At 28.2% G+C, this 16110-nt stretch overlaps 1 protein-coding gene across 1 annotated transcript in view; it reads right to left on the bottom strand.

Moving 5' to 3' along the window:
* The window catches only part of LOC112693638 (voltage-dependent calcium channel subunit alpha-2/delta-3), a 49039-nt gene that overhangs the window by 17216 nt on the left and 15713 nt on the right, over nt 1–16110 (bottom strand). The window contains exon 2 of the mRNA XM_025568801.1: nt 3759–3840. Within this exon, the coding sequence (XP_025424586.1) occupies nt 3759–3840 (82 nt within the window). The remainder of the gene's footprint in view (nt 1–3758; nt 3841–16110) is intronic.

Here is a 16110-nt window from a genome sequence, read left to right as displayed (position 1 = left end):
TGTTATTAGAACTCTATTGAAATATTTTATCTTATAGTTTGTGTAATTATTAAATTTGCCTATTTATTATGACTATTTAACTATTATTTATCAATTATCTATTTTTCAATTTTAATACTATTTTTCCTTTTTTAGATTTTCGTAATCTTTATATACCTTCAGATATTTATTGTATATTGTATCTTATTGTATTTGTATTCAAACTATACTATATGTACTATTGGGCTTTGGCCCGTTTTATTCTACTAAATAAACTTTTTTTATGTTATTATAATGTTATTTAGGTACACATTATTTTCCGTTCGGATTATGACTTTGATCTGAAATATCTTTTTGTAACAATTTAAAATTAACACATTAAATATATTTAAGTCAAACCTTTTTTATTATTTATATATTGTTTTTTATTTTATTATTATTATTATTTTAATAAAAGGACCGACGGCACGATTTTATTATAATCCGACACCATCTGATCGCCGGTAATATTATTTTATTTGTGAAAAGATTATTCCATTAAATACTTAACAAAGTCTCTATAATTTTTGGCTTTTAATTTGATTATTATTGATGTTATCATAATTCAATAATTTTCCGTTAAATATAATGTCTATTTTCCCAGCCCCGCCACATTGGAATTTTTAATTTTTTTTTTTTTTTCATTCGATTGTGCTACGTTAGTGCCGTTTGTTCTACTTGGTCCCGCGTTTGTGCTGACTTCCCAACCCTAACTAAATTATCCGAATTCATTTGAATTAATTTTTTATTAGAAATGTGTAAAATTGATAATGAGTAGGTTATAACATAATATCTTCTTCCTTAGCTTAACGGTCCCTATAGGACCCGAGCTGCCACAAGCAATTCTCTCCATCTTTCCCTGTCCAATGCCAGGTCAACAGTCATATTTCTTCTCAGCATCTTGATATCTTTTTCTACATATATAATATAATATACATATATTTATTATATATTTACGTAATATTGTAATAATAATTAATAATTAAGTTATTTTTTTCATATTTTAAGTATTTTAGATTTTAAGTATTTTATGCCATATTGTTATCGAGAAGGATTAAACAAATGAGAATTATGAGATGATTATAACGATATCCCACAAAAATGTAAAGGCACTACAGTTATTAATGCAGAAATGATTATTTACACTATTTAAATGTAATGCATAATAATATATACATTTTCTATATATTTCTTATAATATTAATACATGAAAGAAATTATCATTATTTTTATTTTTATTTACTATTACTTTTTTATGGAAGCACTAAAATTAGTATTAAATTACTATTATGTTTTTTTTTCTATTATTATTCTATATTACTTACAAAGCTTAGTTAGCACTCCACACTCATGAAATATACATTAATGGTAAATATTTTTTGCAGATAATAAAAATATACTTCAACAAAAAATTTATAAAAATACTCTTATATTATTTGTCATATATGGTCTTGAGCAAATTCTTGAATAACATCTTCATAGCTTAATACTGTAGTAACATCAGCTTTTATTCTTAATCATAAAATTATTAATGCAGATAGCTTTTCTTCTTGACTATGTTGGATAATAATAATTCACTATCATTAAATAAAATAGACACCAACAAGTATTAGATGATTTAACTAATTAAGCGTTTAAGTTTTTTTTTTGTATTATATAGCTATAAAAAGCTATATTTAATTAGAAATTACTATAATATATCAAATAAGCAATTGATATCAGGACATGAAAATAGAGAAATAATACAATAATAATAATAATAATAATAGTTATTAACACTATACTAACATATAATTAGGTTTGCTATTCATTTAATTGAGTAACTACATTTTTTATTGATTCTTACTAAACTAATTTGATTTGTGTATCAAGAATCAACTTTTTTTTCTTTTTTTTTTCGAAATTCCAATATGGCGAGGCTAATACTTCTTCAGCCCGGCTAAACTTAAAATTTGATTTCACAGGGTTAAAAAGTCAGCACAAACGCGGGACCAAGTAGAACAAACGGCACTAACGTAGCACAATTGAGTGAAATAAATAAATTTTTTAGGAGGGGTTTTAGGTTGTACATTTTTATAAATATATTTATTATGTATTTATAAATTTATATAATAATTATATTTATAAATTTTATTATATAAAAACAAATTTAATTATTTTCCTGAATTTTAGGAGGGATTTGAATCCCTAAAACCCCCCTTGTGTACGCGCCTGGCCACAGGTGTAGTTTAACAGATACTTATTTGCATTTTTATTTATACATTTTCTTTATATATAAAAAATAATGTTAAACATATATAATATTATATCAATTTTACTGGGGTTTATCTTTATAACATTGTTATACAATAATTGAAGGGGAGAAATGCAAAAGGTGATATTGCCAAAAACCAAAATGTTCACAAATCAAGGAAAACTGTAACACATTTCTAAATATCTAATTGTAAACATTGTTTTTAATGCTTTAAAAATGTTGTGTCAGACCAAAACGTGTAATTGCCGGCAATAATTTATGTAAATATAAATTTATAATAAAAGTATAAATAATAAAAAAAAATTTAGGCAAAACTATTTATTATAAAAAATATATGATAAAATATTTCAATATTGGAGTTCTAATAACAAATAAATACCATTGGATAAATTTTAATACGACATTTATTATTTTTTATTAAGAAATAAAATAAATATATATCTTAAATAGTGAATTCAAAAAAAATTACGTATATAATTTATTAAAACAGAATTAAAGTGAAGTTGATTAATATAACTTTCGTCACAATTTACATACACATATATTTATATTCAACCGTTTGTATTTTAATTCATTTTTATTAAAAATATATTGTAAATTTGAATATGATGTATGCCTAATCTTATACTAGTCATGGAAATACATCTGATGCGGAAAATGTAAAATTCCGCAAAATTTTAAAAATTTTAACCACACGAACTTAAGAAATGTTGAAAATGTACATGATAGTAAACAGGGATAACTTAAAATAAGTTAATGTATGTATCATAGACAAAATTAAACTTTACACACAATGTTTTTTATTTTCTAGAGTAAAAGTGTGATTTACTTGTATCCTCCCAAGTAAAACATGGATAACTTAAAAACTGTTGAGGTACAAACGAAAGGGTTAGAGGTACAATCAGGTACAAACGAGATACAAACGATTGGGACCGGATCGGACCCGAAATTCGAAAGTGGGGGTGCAGGCATTTCCCCAGCACCCCCACAATTAAAACATTTACAACTTAGAATCTGTTGAGGTACAAACGAAGGGACTAGAGGTACAATCAGGTACAAACGAGGTACAAACGGTTGGGACTGGATCGAACCCGAAGTTTGAAAGTGGGGGTGCTGGAGAAAGGGACCTCGTAATACCTCTGAAATACTTATAAATCACGTTCTTTTAAAACTCATCGACTAATGTTTTTACATCAAAATTGAGTGATTTTTACATGTTTTTATTTTAACTATTAATTCGTTTTATAACTACCACGTAAAATGTTATTTTAATTTTTTCTCCTACTTCAGTAACTTGACTTAGTGTATTTAACATAATCTCCAATATCAAACATAAATACATTTAACTTAATTTTTATTAAAACTGATTCCAACAATTCAATAAATACATCCCAATGATAACCTATCAATAGAAACGTATAAAACATACTTAACAGAAGAATGTTTAAAGTACAAAGTTCTACAGTTGTATTATACAGCAACTTACTCTTTGTATTTCATTCATATTAGTGATTTGTCTGCCAAACTCCCACAGGTCCACGCCAAATTTCAGTGCCCAATTTTTCACTCTAAAACAAAACACAAGCGTACGTCATAAGTATATGTATATAACTGGGTGGATTTAAAGGTAGTCGAGGGTATGTCTGGTGATTCACTAGACCGTGATTATTCAGTGATGGTGGGTGTATATTTGTAGGTTATACATATCACGTACGTGATACTTGTTAATATGATCCGGCCACAATTAATGCGTGTTGTATTACAATTTACTTATAAAATTCAAGCACCAAAGTAACAGTAAATCGACGAATTGTTATGTATAAGCAACATTTTACTTTGGTATAGTGAATATTATTAGATGGAAAAACTAGTCTAGTTAGTTAAGTTTAAAGTCATTCGAGAGCACTTCAATATCCTGACGTACTAATATACGAGTACGTACTATTATATACCAGTGATGTCCAACCTTTTTTCCTCATTTAGTTGCTCTGAAAAACCCTAAGTAACATCTGTGTCCAATCGATAGAGGTACTGTATGAAACTTGAATAATATTAATAGTTTATACTAGCAAACAAAAAAAAAACTAGCAATTCTAAAATAATATATATACATAAAAATGTATAAAATATCAAAGGAATAATAAAAAATCATAAACCTAACCGTCAGGAAACCAACTAAACCAAAATTATACGCTTATAATAAGTCTAATCTTATAATCAGGTAGTTTATAGTTTCGAACATTGGGCGATTGTACACTCTGCCAGAATACCAATTAAGATAAAAAGGTAATAAAAGGTCTAGTGTAAACTCCTCTAGTTTTTTTTTGTTTACCTATTTAGTGCTCACATTGCCACGTGCCTTCTCACATTAAATACGTTGTCATCTATTGCAATGATTTTTTTTTACTGTGATTAAAATATTTAATGTGGACAATATGATATTATATAATATTATAATTTTTGTTTAATAATATATTATATTAATTTTATACTACTACTCGATTTTCTTCACCGGTAAAGTTTACATGTACTCAATTTTACCTGATTTTTTTTTTTTGTGGCGGTGTTTACATGAACCCAATTTTACTTGTTTTATTTTTCTGGCGGAGTTTACATGCCTGCCGAATATTACATTTGCCACTGTATTATATAATACACTTTTTTAGAAGCATAATTAACGAATATCTCGAATAGTAAAAAGTTTAATGCACCATAACCTATGAATACAACATAGTGAATTTTAATGGCGAGAAAGCTAAGATTCACTTGGCTTTTGAAAATTCGGTGATAGCGAGTTGGAGTATATTGTTGGTATGATTATGAAAAAATGGTGAAAAAATGACATAAATAAGTCGTTTAGTCATTCACGTGGTCACTATTTTCTATTGATTTAATTGCGCTTGAAAATGGTCTATTGGCAAAACATGGATGTTCACTAAAAACACACTGGTAAATTATTATAATCTCAACGAGAAACTTTTTTGGACTTATTCGGGTGTTAGTTAATCATGGTCGATTTATCGATAAAACACTAATGGTAAATTAATTAATTAATACAACCCTAGTTGACTTCAATACAACGACTAACGCAAACATTTCGGTAGCATATAACTAAAATAATAGCGGTGCAACACCATTGCACACCAAATTATGTGTAAGTATATACTATGTATAATAATTTATGTACAACATAAAATAATGTATACAATACATACTTTTTATTATTTGCATATACATGCACTAAAACTATTAATTCACAAAATGCACTTTTTCAAATCGAAATGAAAAGTTGATTGAGCTTATGATAGTTATAATAATAATATCGACTAATGACTATCAGTTAAGAAAAAAAAAAATTTTTAATAAAAAATGTTTCGATTATTGACCATGATAGTATATACATTTAGCATATATGTAATTTAGAAAAAAACAATTTTTTATCAAGCCAACAATGATAATTTGTTAACAGTCCTAAGCCTGTAATAATTGGGAAGAAAAATTGTGAATTAATAGGTAATAAGTTTGAGCGCATGTATATGAAAATAATATGTAGAAAGTATGTACTGTATACATTATTTTATACTACATATAAATTATTATATATAGTATATACACATATTATTATTTGGTGCGCAATGGTATTGTGATTTTATCAAGTAAAAAGGGGTCGGGGTGCAATCATGTTATAAATTTTTTGTGCAATCGTGGTGTAATTAATCGGGTCAAAAAAGGAAAAATTACGCAATCGTGATGCAGCCAATAATAGTAAACACGTACCTATGGATGAATAATCAAATAAACAGCCACTTATTGGCAAGTTTCACGTAGATGATACTTTATCAATCTATATATCTACTTTATCAAGTAGATCAACTATTTCCTAAGTGTGTTTACCTGATGTATTCTCAAAACAACCATAATTGTCTTACAATATATATGCAAATATTCAGAAAATTCTTCTTTATTATTTGAAAAAAGTTAGTTCAGTTTTATGACGAAATACGAGTGTATCATAGACCGACTGGAATTGTAGTGGTATTCCACGAAACACGAACTATTTTTTAAGGTTATACCATGGTCGTGAAAGTTTGTTAAGATTGTAGAAACAGTAAGCGAAAAGGAAGGAAAAAGTTTGTAGGTCAATACGTGCGAATATATATAACTTCAATAATATTGCGGATATCGAGAGTTGGGGAAGGATGACGGAGCTATGTGGAAGCAGGTGATGTCCACGGATGATCTGTGAACGGAAAGAAATGGAAAAAATAAACCAATAATACACTAAAGCGAACTCCGGAGCGGCGGTGTTAACGAATGAACGGGCGAGATGGTTACGAGAGCAATTATTATTATTATTGTTATTATGGCTAAGAGGCATTAATCACACGGAACGGTCTGGTGACGGTAGCAGGGTGGAATGCGCAACCGCGCGCCACCTCTACACCCGCGGTTGTATGTCGTACAGTCGGCAAGCGGGACGGGGTAGTCCACCGTCGTGACCCTTAGCTCCCGCGTGTGCGCGCGCATTTTCGCACGCACAGACATTGTCAAGCAGTTACTATACTACTACTACTACTAATACTACTACTACTACTACTACTACTACTACTACTACTACTACTACTAATACTACTACTAATACTACTACTACTACTACTACTACTACTACTACTACTACTACTATTATTACTACTACTACTACTACTACTACTACTATTACTACTTTTACTGTAACTACCACTACTAGTAGTACGTTCGCCGTGACGGCGTGTGCGTGTGCGGTACACACGGGAACGTTAGCGCCTCCCGCCACCGTCGTCACCACCGTATCGATCAGTTGGAGTACGAACCCCCTGAATTCCGGTCCGCGATTTCCTCTCTCCCTGACCGTGTTCATCCTCTATACCCTTCGAAAAAGGTGAACGTATGTGTACGCGTGGGTCCGTGTGAGCGTGCATGCGTGTGAGTGTGCGCGGGTGGGTTGAGACGATAGTGGGTCGCCGTGCGTCGGGTCGGGACGAGAGTGTGGCGGCAGGCCCGCACGACCTGCATCGAACAATCCCCCCCCCTTTAGCGCGTTTCCTCGTATTCCACATCGTTGCCGCCGCAGCTTCTTCCCTTGCCGTATCTATAATATCCTCCCCATCGTCAACACCGTAACCGTAGCGATCTGTGGAATTTTGTTTTTCCTACGTTGTCTGCAACTTTCGATCCGATCGCTCGCTACGCGCGTATAATTTAATATTTCTGTGACGATAACATCGTTGACGATGTACGCGCAGTCTCTTTCCGTCAACCTTTTTATAAATACTACTTACGTTGATTCCTATGAAATTCACGTTAGAATATCGTATAAACATTGATTAAATATGTATATTTAACCAATATATAACACCCGACGATTTGATCAACAGTTCGCTCGTGTATGGAATTAATATTACATTCATTCTATGGTTTTAATTCGTTTCTACTTCAATCGTATAGGTGGCGCTTACAAACGTATTACGTTCGAACGTCTATAAGTTGAGGGAGTATGTCCCGAAAGTTTCATATGACCTCTCTCTATCGATTGAAAATAGAACACAGATGGTATCTTAGACAGGTCATTTTTGAAATTTCTTAGTAATTTCTGAGAAAATTGTGAAAGAAAACAACTATAATTTTGGTACAGCTCACAGAATTTAAATGAAACCCATATAATATATTATTTCGTAGTAAATCAGATATTAGTGACCCAAAAAATTTCAAATACATACCAATTATTTATGTTACAATCTTTGAAATTTCATCGTGTTTTTCTGTTTTTCACACTCATCCAACATCATTAATTACTTTAAAAATTATTATTGTCATCCCTGCCATCTATCTATCCATACAATTATTAAACGGTTTATCCAATTAACAAAGGACTTTGAGTGAAAATACAAAAAAAACCAATTTGCAATGTTTCTTGTTGAGAAGTATTCTTACATATATATTTCTATAATAAGATCATGACGGATTCAAAATTTGCAAAAAAGAATAATAAAAAGTTTTATTTGATACATCGATTCTATTTTTTCACAAAGTCTATTAAAATTTATTATCAAAAAAAGAGTATTTTAAAACTATTAATTTCATTACATAATTTAAGTATGCATCAATTATATTTTAATTATGACACAATTTTAAAATTATCATCTGTATATGTTTGCATTTGTTTTAGTGTTTATGATTATGAAGATAAATTTATAACCATGTAATACCTAATCAATACGTTAAAATAGAACAATCAATCATTCGTATTAAAATTTTACTTTTATTTTTTGATACTGATAATTAACATGTATTATATCTTCTTAGAGTAATAATTCTAAATCACTTTAAATTCTCTATAGATATTTTTCTAAGAATCAAATAATCTCTTTTTATTATTTTACAGTAATTATATATTTCATATACTTTACTGATACCTAGATAAAACTATTCACTATGACAGATAGGTATATTTTTATAATATTTACTCGTACAAAAATTGCATAATTTTGTTCTTCTTCTATTACAAAAATAATAGTCCTTGATTTTACCACACATATATTATATTATTTATTTTGGCATTAAGAATTATCTACTTGTATGAATATTATTTTCAAATATCTTTGTAGTACTACAAAATCATCTTTTCTTATGATTATACATTATGTATACTCAATACCTAACCGATAAGTATTAAATCACTGCACATTATATTTGATTCATAATACGCATAAACGTTTTGCAACATAAATAATATTATACACTTTAGTCGAGGTCATCTAATATTTAAATACGATTATTTAAATGGTTTCTCACTGAAATTACGAATATAACTAAACATAGGTTTTATTTAAAAACTATGATATATTACTTAAATATTTTTTACTATTACAAGAGAATATATATTGGCATTCTAATACAATCATTTAAATTTATTATAATTTACTATCAGTTTCCATCGTTATAGCCGGATAGTACATACTATTTACATGTTAATAATCTTATTTTAATTATACCCAATGTTACGTTTTTTAACGTTTATCAAAAAATCTCTAAAAAAAAAAATTATTTATTGGTTTATGCAAAGTAAGAGGTAAATAAAAGACATGAAAATTCGGATAGTTACAGATTATTTACTCATAATTGATGTGTATAGAAGCTACTGATTTAAAAAAAGTAGTAAATTTTTTGTATAGATCTGAGTTTTAAATTATTTTCAAATCGAACAGAAATACAAAAAAAAAAATGAATTTTTTATAGTTTGATTTAAACAAAAATACGAGATTCCTCTAATAAATATAGGTATATGATGATAAAAGTATTCATTTTTAATATTATATAGTTTGTTCAAAACTTAGTGTATATTTATAACACGATATAGAGAATTTATTGAACGAGATTAATTATTGGTTAAGATTTTTTGATTTCTGATGAAAGAGAGGAGGAGTTTGTTGTTTTTGGTGATTTTTGTGTTGATAATTAGGGTCATTGTCGTTAAGGAGGAAAATATGTGAAGTGCTGATTGTCGGTATACTGTCTTGAATTTAACAGTTTTTGTTGAACCAATGGAAATAATTTGAAAACTATTATTAGAATACTTCAATGGTAGATTGATATAGGTATTATTGTTACAACGTGCAAAGGTAGTAGTAATAAAGTTTTTATAAACTATTGACATGAGTCATCACTTTACTGTGAATCGATTTATAATTACTGTGGTTTCACTAACCATTTAAATACTTAGATAAGAAGAAATTTAAAACGTTAGAGAGAGTGAGAGAGATGCCAATCTCAATCTTAAAGCAACTTTTGAAGGTATATACAAATAGAGAATCATTTTTCCATTATTTTGGTATCCATATCTATAAATTAATAGAAATGAATGGTATAAATGTATAAATAAAAGGAAAAAAATAGAGAAATAAATACTTGTGTACATAACTGTGTTAAAGGTTGAAAATTGTATGTACGAACAAACTTTATCTACATCTTTGTTTAGGCCCTATTATTTGTACAATTTCGGATTGCACACTTAATGTTAAACTTGTTTTAACTGCTCTAAATGAAAATTTAGTCTCGCTACTGTCTTAGAAAAAGAAATATATTATATACATAGTATATATATATATATATGTATTCAATTTCAAAAAATTCAATAATACTCATATTTCCTATTAGTTGGCTTATTATTTAATTTTTTTTTTTTTTGTAGACCGTAGTACACACACGTTAAAACCGTAGTGCACACTTGTACATTCATGGTGTACATTATGTGCCAGGGTGCGCATAAAAATAGGGTCTGTCTTTGTTAATGTTTTTTAGTTTTAATTTTTTAAAAGTAAACAGGTATTTCATAAATTGAATTAGGTAGTTATTTTTATTTTTATTATTATCATTATGTATTTTATAATTTGTTATACCGGTGTAAGTAACATAAAATCAAGTTGCTATAACTTGGTCAATTTTTAACTTGGAAAAGATATTTAACTACTAAAATTAATTAAAAAATATAGAAAAAAATAATTTATGGTCAAAAATAGTCTAATTATCTGAAAATGTGTATAATAATGCTTATTAGAAAGCCAAAAAAGCAGAATTGAAATATTTAAAGCCTGCACAAAGTCATTGAGTATTTCCACTTATCGTGATCACGCTGTAAAATTCAATTTTATTGAAGTCTCCTTTAAAATTTAAAATATTCTATCACCTCCTTACAAATTCTTTATTAAACATGATTTATATTTATATCAACGTAGATACAGGTACTTATATATTTATAATGACCAATAGTCCCTTTGTAAATGTTACCAAATGTAATGATCAAACTCTTTTTCTATTAAAAAATTTTAATTACATGATACAGCGATAAAATAAAAAATAACAGTTGAATTCTTAATAAGATGCTGAAAAAAGTCTATGTTTATGAAGAGTAATGCTATTTTTGCTATTAATTTAAAGTAGGCCTTAAATTAGCAACCAAATACTAAACACTTGACTCATAGCTCTATCTATTATGTTTCTACATTAAAATTAAAACTAATAAATAAATTAAGCATATACATTTTACAGTATTTCTTTAATCTATATTGTTTGATGTAATTCAACTTTTCGGTTCATTTGTGCAATATACACAAATAATTTAATTTATGTAAATTACAACATCACTTCAATATTTCAAAGATATGTCAGTATTAAGCAATCATTTAAAGTCATTACTTCTATAAATGAATGAACAATTTTCTTCTTCAAGTTCTAAAAATATTAAAAAAAAACTTTAAAGGTTCTTCTATTAGCATAAAAAAACTTTTTTAATAAAATCTGTAATGTATTAAAATTTAATTAAAATACAATTTAAATTCATTGGGTTTAATAAGAGATTAAAATTTTGAAAACTAATAAATTAAATTATACGTCAGATATTAAATGTGTATGATGTTCTATTTGCTAATTAGGAAATAATTTTGAAAAAAATTAAACATTATTTATAAATATAAGTAAATTAATTTAGTATATCCTTATTAATTATTATTAATTATGAAAATATCACTAATAAATTTTAAATTCTTTTTTTTATAAAATACTTATGCAAAATATTATTGTTTTGTCTAAGAAAATAATACAAATATTAGCAAGTTAAACAATGTTTTTTTTTTAAAGAAAGATAATATTTCAATATATGTTGTTTTATAAAATAAAAATTAAAATCTGTCAAAATAGAAGGCATCATTTCTTAATGGAATTCCAACAGTTTAAATGTCTTAATACACGTATAATATTTGAAAAATTAATTCTTGAAATTTAAGAAATAAATCTTGTTATGTAAACAATTTGCTATGGAATCTTTAAATAAACATGTTTTCATTATGCTGAGGAAAATCTAAGTATTCCAAACATTTTAGGATTAAACAGTTAATTATTAAATATTATACTACATTTCAATACAAACTCAAGGTTATTATTATTTATTTTTTGTCATAATAATATACTTAATTGTAAACTTTAGATCGAAACGCAAAGCAAGGTAAAAAATAACAATGATTTTCCTAAATGAAGATCATAATATAAGATCGAAGATATGAACACAACAATAATGTTATAAATAACAATATTATTTTATTACGATAAATGATTTATCCACTAAACTATACATATTGTTTTCTATATTTTCTAAATTAAAGTACTGATATCTTCTACAGTAAGCCTTGCTATACAAAAAAAATTAATATCGATAGTATATTAACGGTGACTTTAAAAAAAACAGTGGTATATTTATTCAAATGTTACATTCAACAATCATTATTATTTTAGATTATATTTATAAAATGTCTACGTATATTTTATTATAATCAGTTTATATATTTTATTCATTTTTTATTAATAAGCCCATTCACTATCATTTTCAGTCTAATATTGACCTAAACGGTTACATGTCTATGTGATTGTCATTTGCTGGTTCCATTATAGCGAATATAATTATGTAATCAGTTCATGGTATTATTTTTTATTGAATGTGCCTTCACTTTCATGATGGATAATATATCCTCTCCGTTTACTACTAAATCCAAACAGTCGCTGTCATAGTAACCTAATTCTCTATTCCACATGGTAAAAAAAAAAACCAAGCCATTAGTTTCGCCTAATTATATTGCTGTCTTGGCGATCGAAGAGGACACCGAAATTGAACTTGATACCTCTTGTGATGTTCCTAATGTAAACAACGAATCTATTGTTCACCATCAACATGACAACATCAGGACTTTACTAATCTATGTTCAAAATATTAATAATTTCTGCGCATTCGAAAACATGTTTTTACAAATCATAGATCCTAAAGGGTTCGGATGTAAATCATCGTCTTCTTTTTTTATTGTTCGCCTTCGTGGACGTCTAAATTTTAATACAATCAAGAAACACCAAATGACTACCAGTGCTTGTTTTCAATCTTTTACGTCATCATAATATCGACCATACTGGGTTATAATCAGAAATCTGCACCACTCAACACTTATAATTGATATATCTGATGTCCTTGAATTAGGTTATTCTGCCAAAAGAATTAAGAACGTCATTAAAAATGACCATCCACTTCCACTGTTTCTCGTAGAGTTTAATTCAAATATAAACAATAAAGAAATTCTTAACGCATTATCAATGTTGTACAGCAAAATTAAAGTTGGATTACCCTATAATATCTATAGTGGAACACCTTAGTGTCGAAAATGCCAGAGCTAAGGACACAGCGCTGATTATTGCCATCACCCTTTACGTTGTGTTAAATGTGAGGGAAATCATTACTCAGTCTTACCAAAAAAAATAAATATTCTAGCTAAATCTGCCCTTTACGCGGGTGATTATACTGCCAACTATAGACGTTATCCAAAATATGAATTATTTCTTAAACATCACAAGATAACTCACTCAAATCACCAAAATAAAATTACTGTGCTCACGTCTCCTTTTACCAAATATTCTCACCTTTCCAAAGCTTTTTACGCCTCTGTCACTGATTCTAATAATATCATTACATCTAATAGCTCTCTGAACACTAAGATATTTTCCAAATTTATTTCAGATCTTTCGACATTAATAAATCCTCATATTTCCCTTCTTACAACTGTTCTTCACTGCTTAACCCATAGTAAAAATAATTTTTTACCTTATTAATTTAAATTATCACGTATTTTATCACTGAATATGTTATCTGTTTTTAACTTGAATAGGTCGAATATCTTCGACCTATATTTAATTAATTTTTGTTTTATTATTTTTTCAACTAGGTTACACTAATATTATTTTATGATAATGATAAATGTATATCAATGTTATAATGTAAATTTAGTTATCTTACTTGTATGATTTAATTGTTCAACTGTAATTACTTTGTGTCGAAAGCTAAAAAAAAAATTATAATTTCACGATAGGTCGTGCGTAAAATCGGACACTATACTGCAATAATTAACCTTGTAATCGTATAGCATTATTTGCTCAGCAATTAATTGTTTGATGTATTTTGTATTTTTCGTTAAATTTTTGCCATCATTTTCGTGCGATGCATAGCGGTGCGTTGCGTATCTGCGGCCGTTATCAACGGCGGTGATAACCTCCGTGAGTGACAACTAGATACGTAATCGCGCTGTTATCGTCGCGCGCAAAAATTCGTTATTCCACGTTTTCAGTTTTCCGGTTATGTTTTTGTAAAAGTCAAACTCATGTTCTCAGTGCCACAAAGTTTCATAAGTTCTCTTTTAGTTTAGCGTGGTGGCACTGAGACATTTATCTTCATTTTTTGATGTCCGTCGGCCAGAGCCTTCGTGGTGAATGTCGCCGGCGCCGTCTCGCTCTCTTTTCCCGTTCGTCGTTGTGTACATACCAACTGTGGCATATTCAAGTGTTCGTTCGTTGGTCTACAGCCATTTTCATCAAACCACGTTTTCTGTGTTTTCGTGTCGGCTGTCTGGTTAGTGTCGTTCTGCGCAAATAGTATTGCTTTTATTTATAGTAGGTCCGTATCACCAGCACGGCCACTTTTGAATAGTAGTACCAAACCTTGACAGTATTTTGTACAATTTTGTACAACCAAAATAACATTTTGTACACTCACCCATGCCCGTTAATGATAAAATCACCTATAAAATACTGTATTTAGTTTATTACATTTTTCTCATAATGTCAGTGTTACGCACTACGAAGTACCTTTTATCATTCTAATCTATTAAGTAGTAAGTACCATTATTCAATTTATAATTGTTAAATTTTGTTATTTATAAGATAGCAGTGGTACAAGTACCTTGTATAGGTATATAAGTATATACCTTACAACGGACATGTCTTAGTATTTTGCATGATATTTTATTGACACGTCATGAACTTGTATTGATTATGTACCTAATTATATTAATAAAGAATTGAAATATTAATTTAAAACTTTTTTTTAATGAATCCATATTGAAATTTATTAATATAATAAGTAAGTGATAAAATTATTTAATTATTTATGATTTTTTTTAAAAAAAATGGCAGATACGCCTAAAGTGAAGTTTTGAAGGATATGGTAAAAGATATAGGAGTATATAAATGTATTTAAATTTAATGTATTTATTTTGTATCAAAGTAAGGATAAAAAAAAATTCAAGTAGGTAGCAAAGTAAGGAAGTTTATGTTATAAACAGTATCCTTAGTTTGTATGACACTGTTCGACTGTCAAATAATTCAAGCTACATACACAAACCAGAAATTGGGGTTTTTCTATTTTTAATTATTTTTATTTATATTTAGTCCACCATATGCTATGAGAGGTATAATGCTGTGGAAAGTAAAACTCAGGTTGTTGATACTTATTTTTAAGTTATTATTAACTTATTGTCATATTATTTTAGTAATACGGTATTACTGTACACTATTGTGTCTATTATAGGTAGTAGGCACAGTATAAAATGTTATGACCATAGAAAAATTGGATTTTCTCAGGTTTGGGCGATTTACAAAATACTGTAAAGTTAAATTTCAATTTTATAATAATTGGTTAATGGCCGTGCTTTGGATGCGTATCCCCAGAACGGCCATAGAAAAATCGAGTTTTCTTGGATTTGGATGAGTGTACAAAATTTTATTTTGGTTGTAGAAAATTCTACAAAAAAAAAAAGTACAAAATACTGTCAAGGTTTGGTACTATTATTCAAAAGTGGACGTGCTGGTGATACGGATCTATTTATAGTGACCATGTTCTAGAGTGGTCACTAACCAACAGCCAGTGTGATTAACGTGGTTTTCATTCGTATTGTCTTGTCTAGAGCTGTAGACCTTCCATCTTCATTGGTGACTGT

Source organism: Sipha flava, unplaced genomic scaffold, assembly GCF_003268045.1.
Source record: "Sipha flava isolate LNK unplaced genomic scaffold, YSA_version1 89_pilon_pilon, whole genome shotgun sequence".
NCBI classification, from domain to species: Eukaryota; Metazoa; Arthropoda; class Insecta; order Hemiptera; family Aphididae; genus Sipha; species Sipha flava.
The sequence above is the reverse complement of the archived record's forward strand: the minus strand, read 5'-3'. Positions and strand labels throughout refer to the sequence as shown.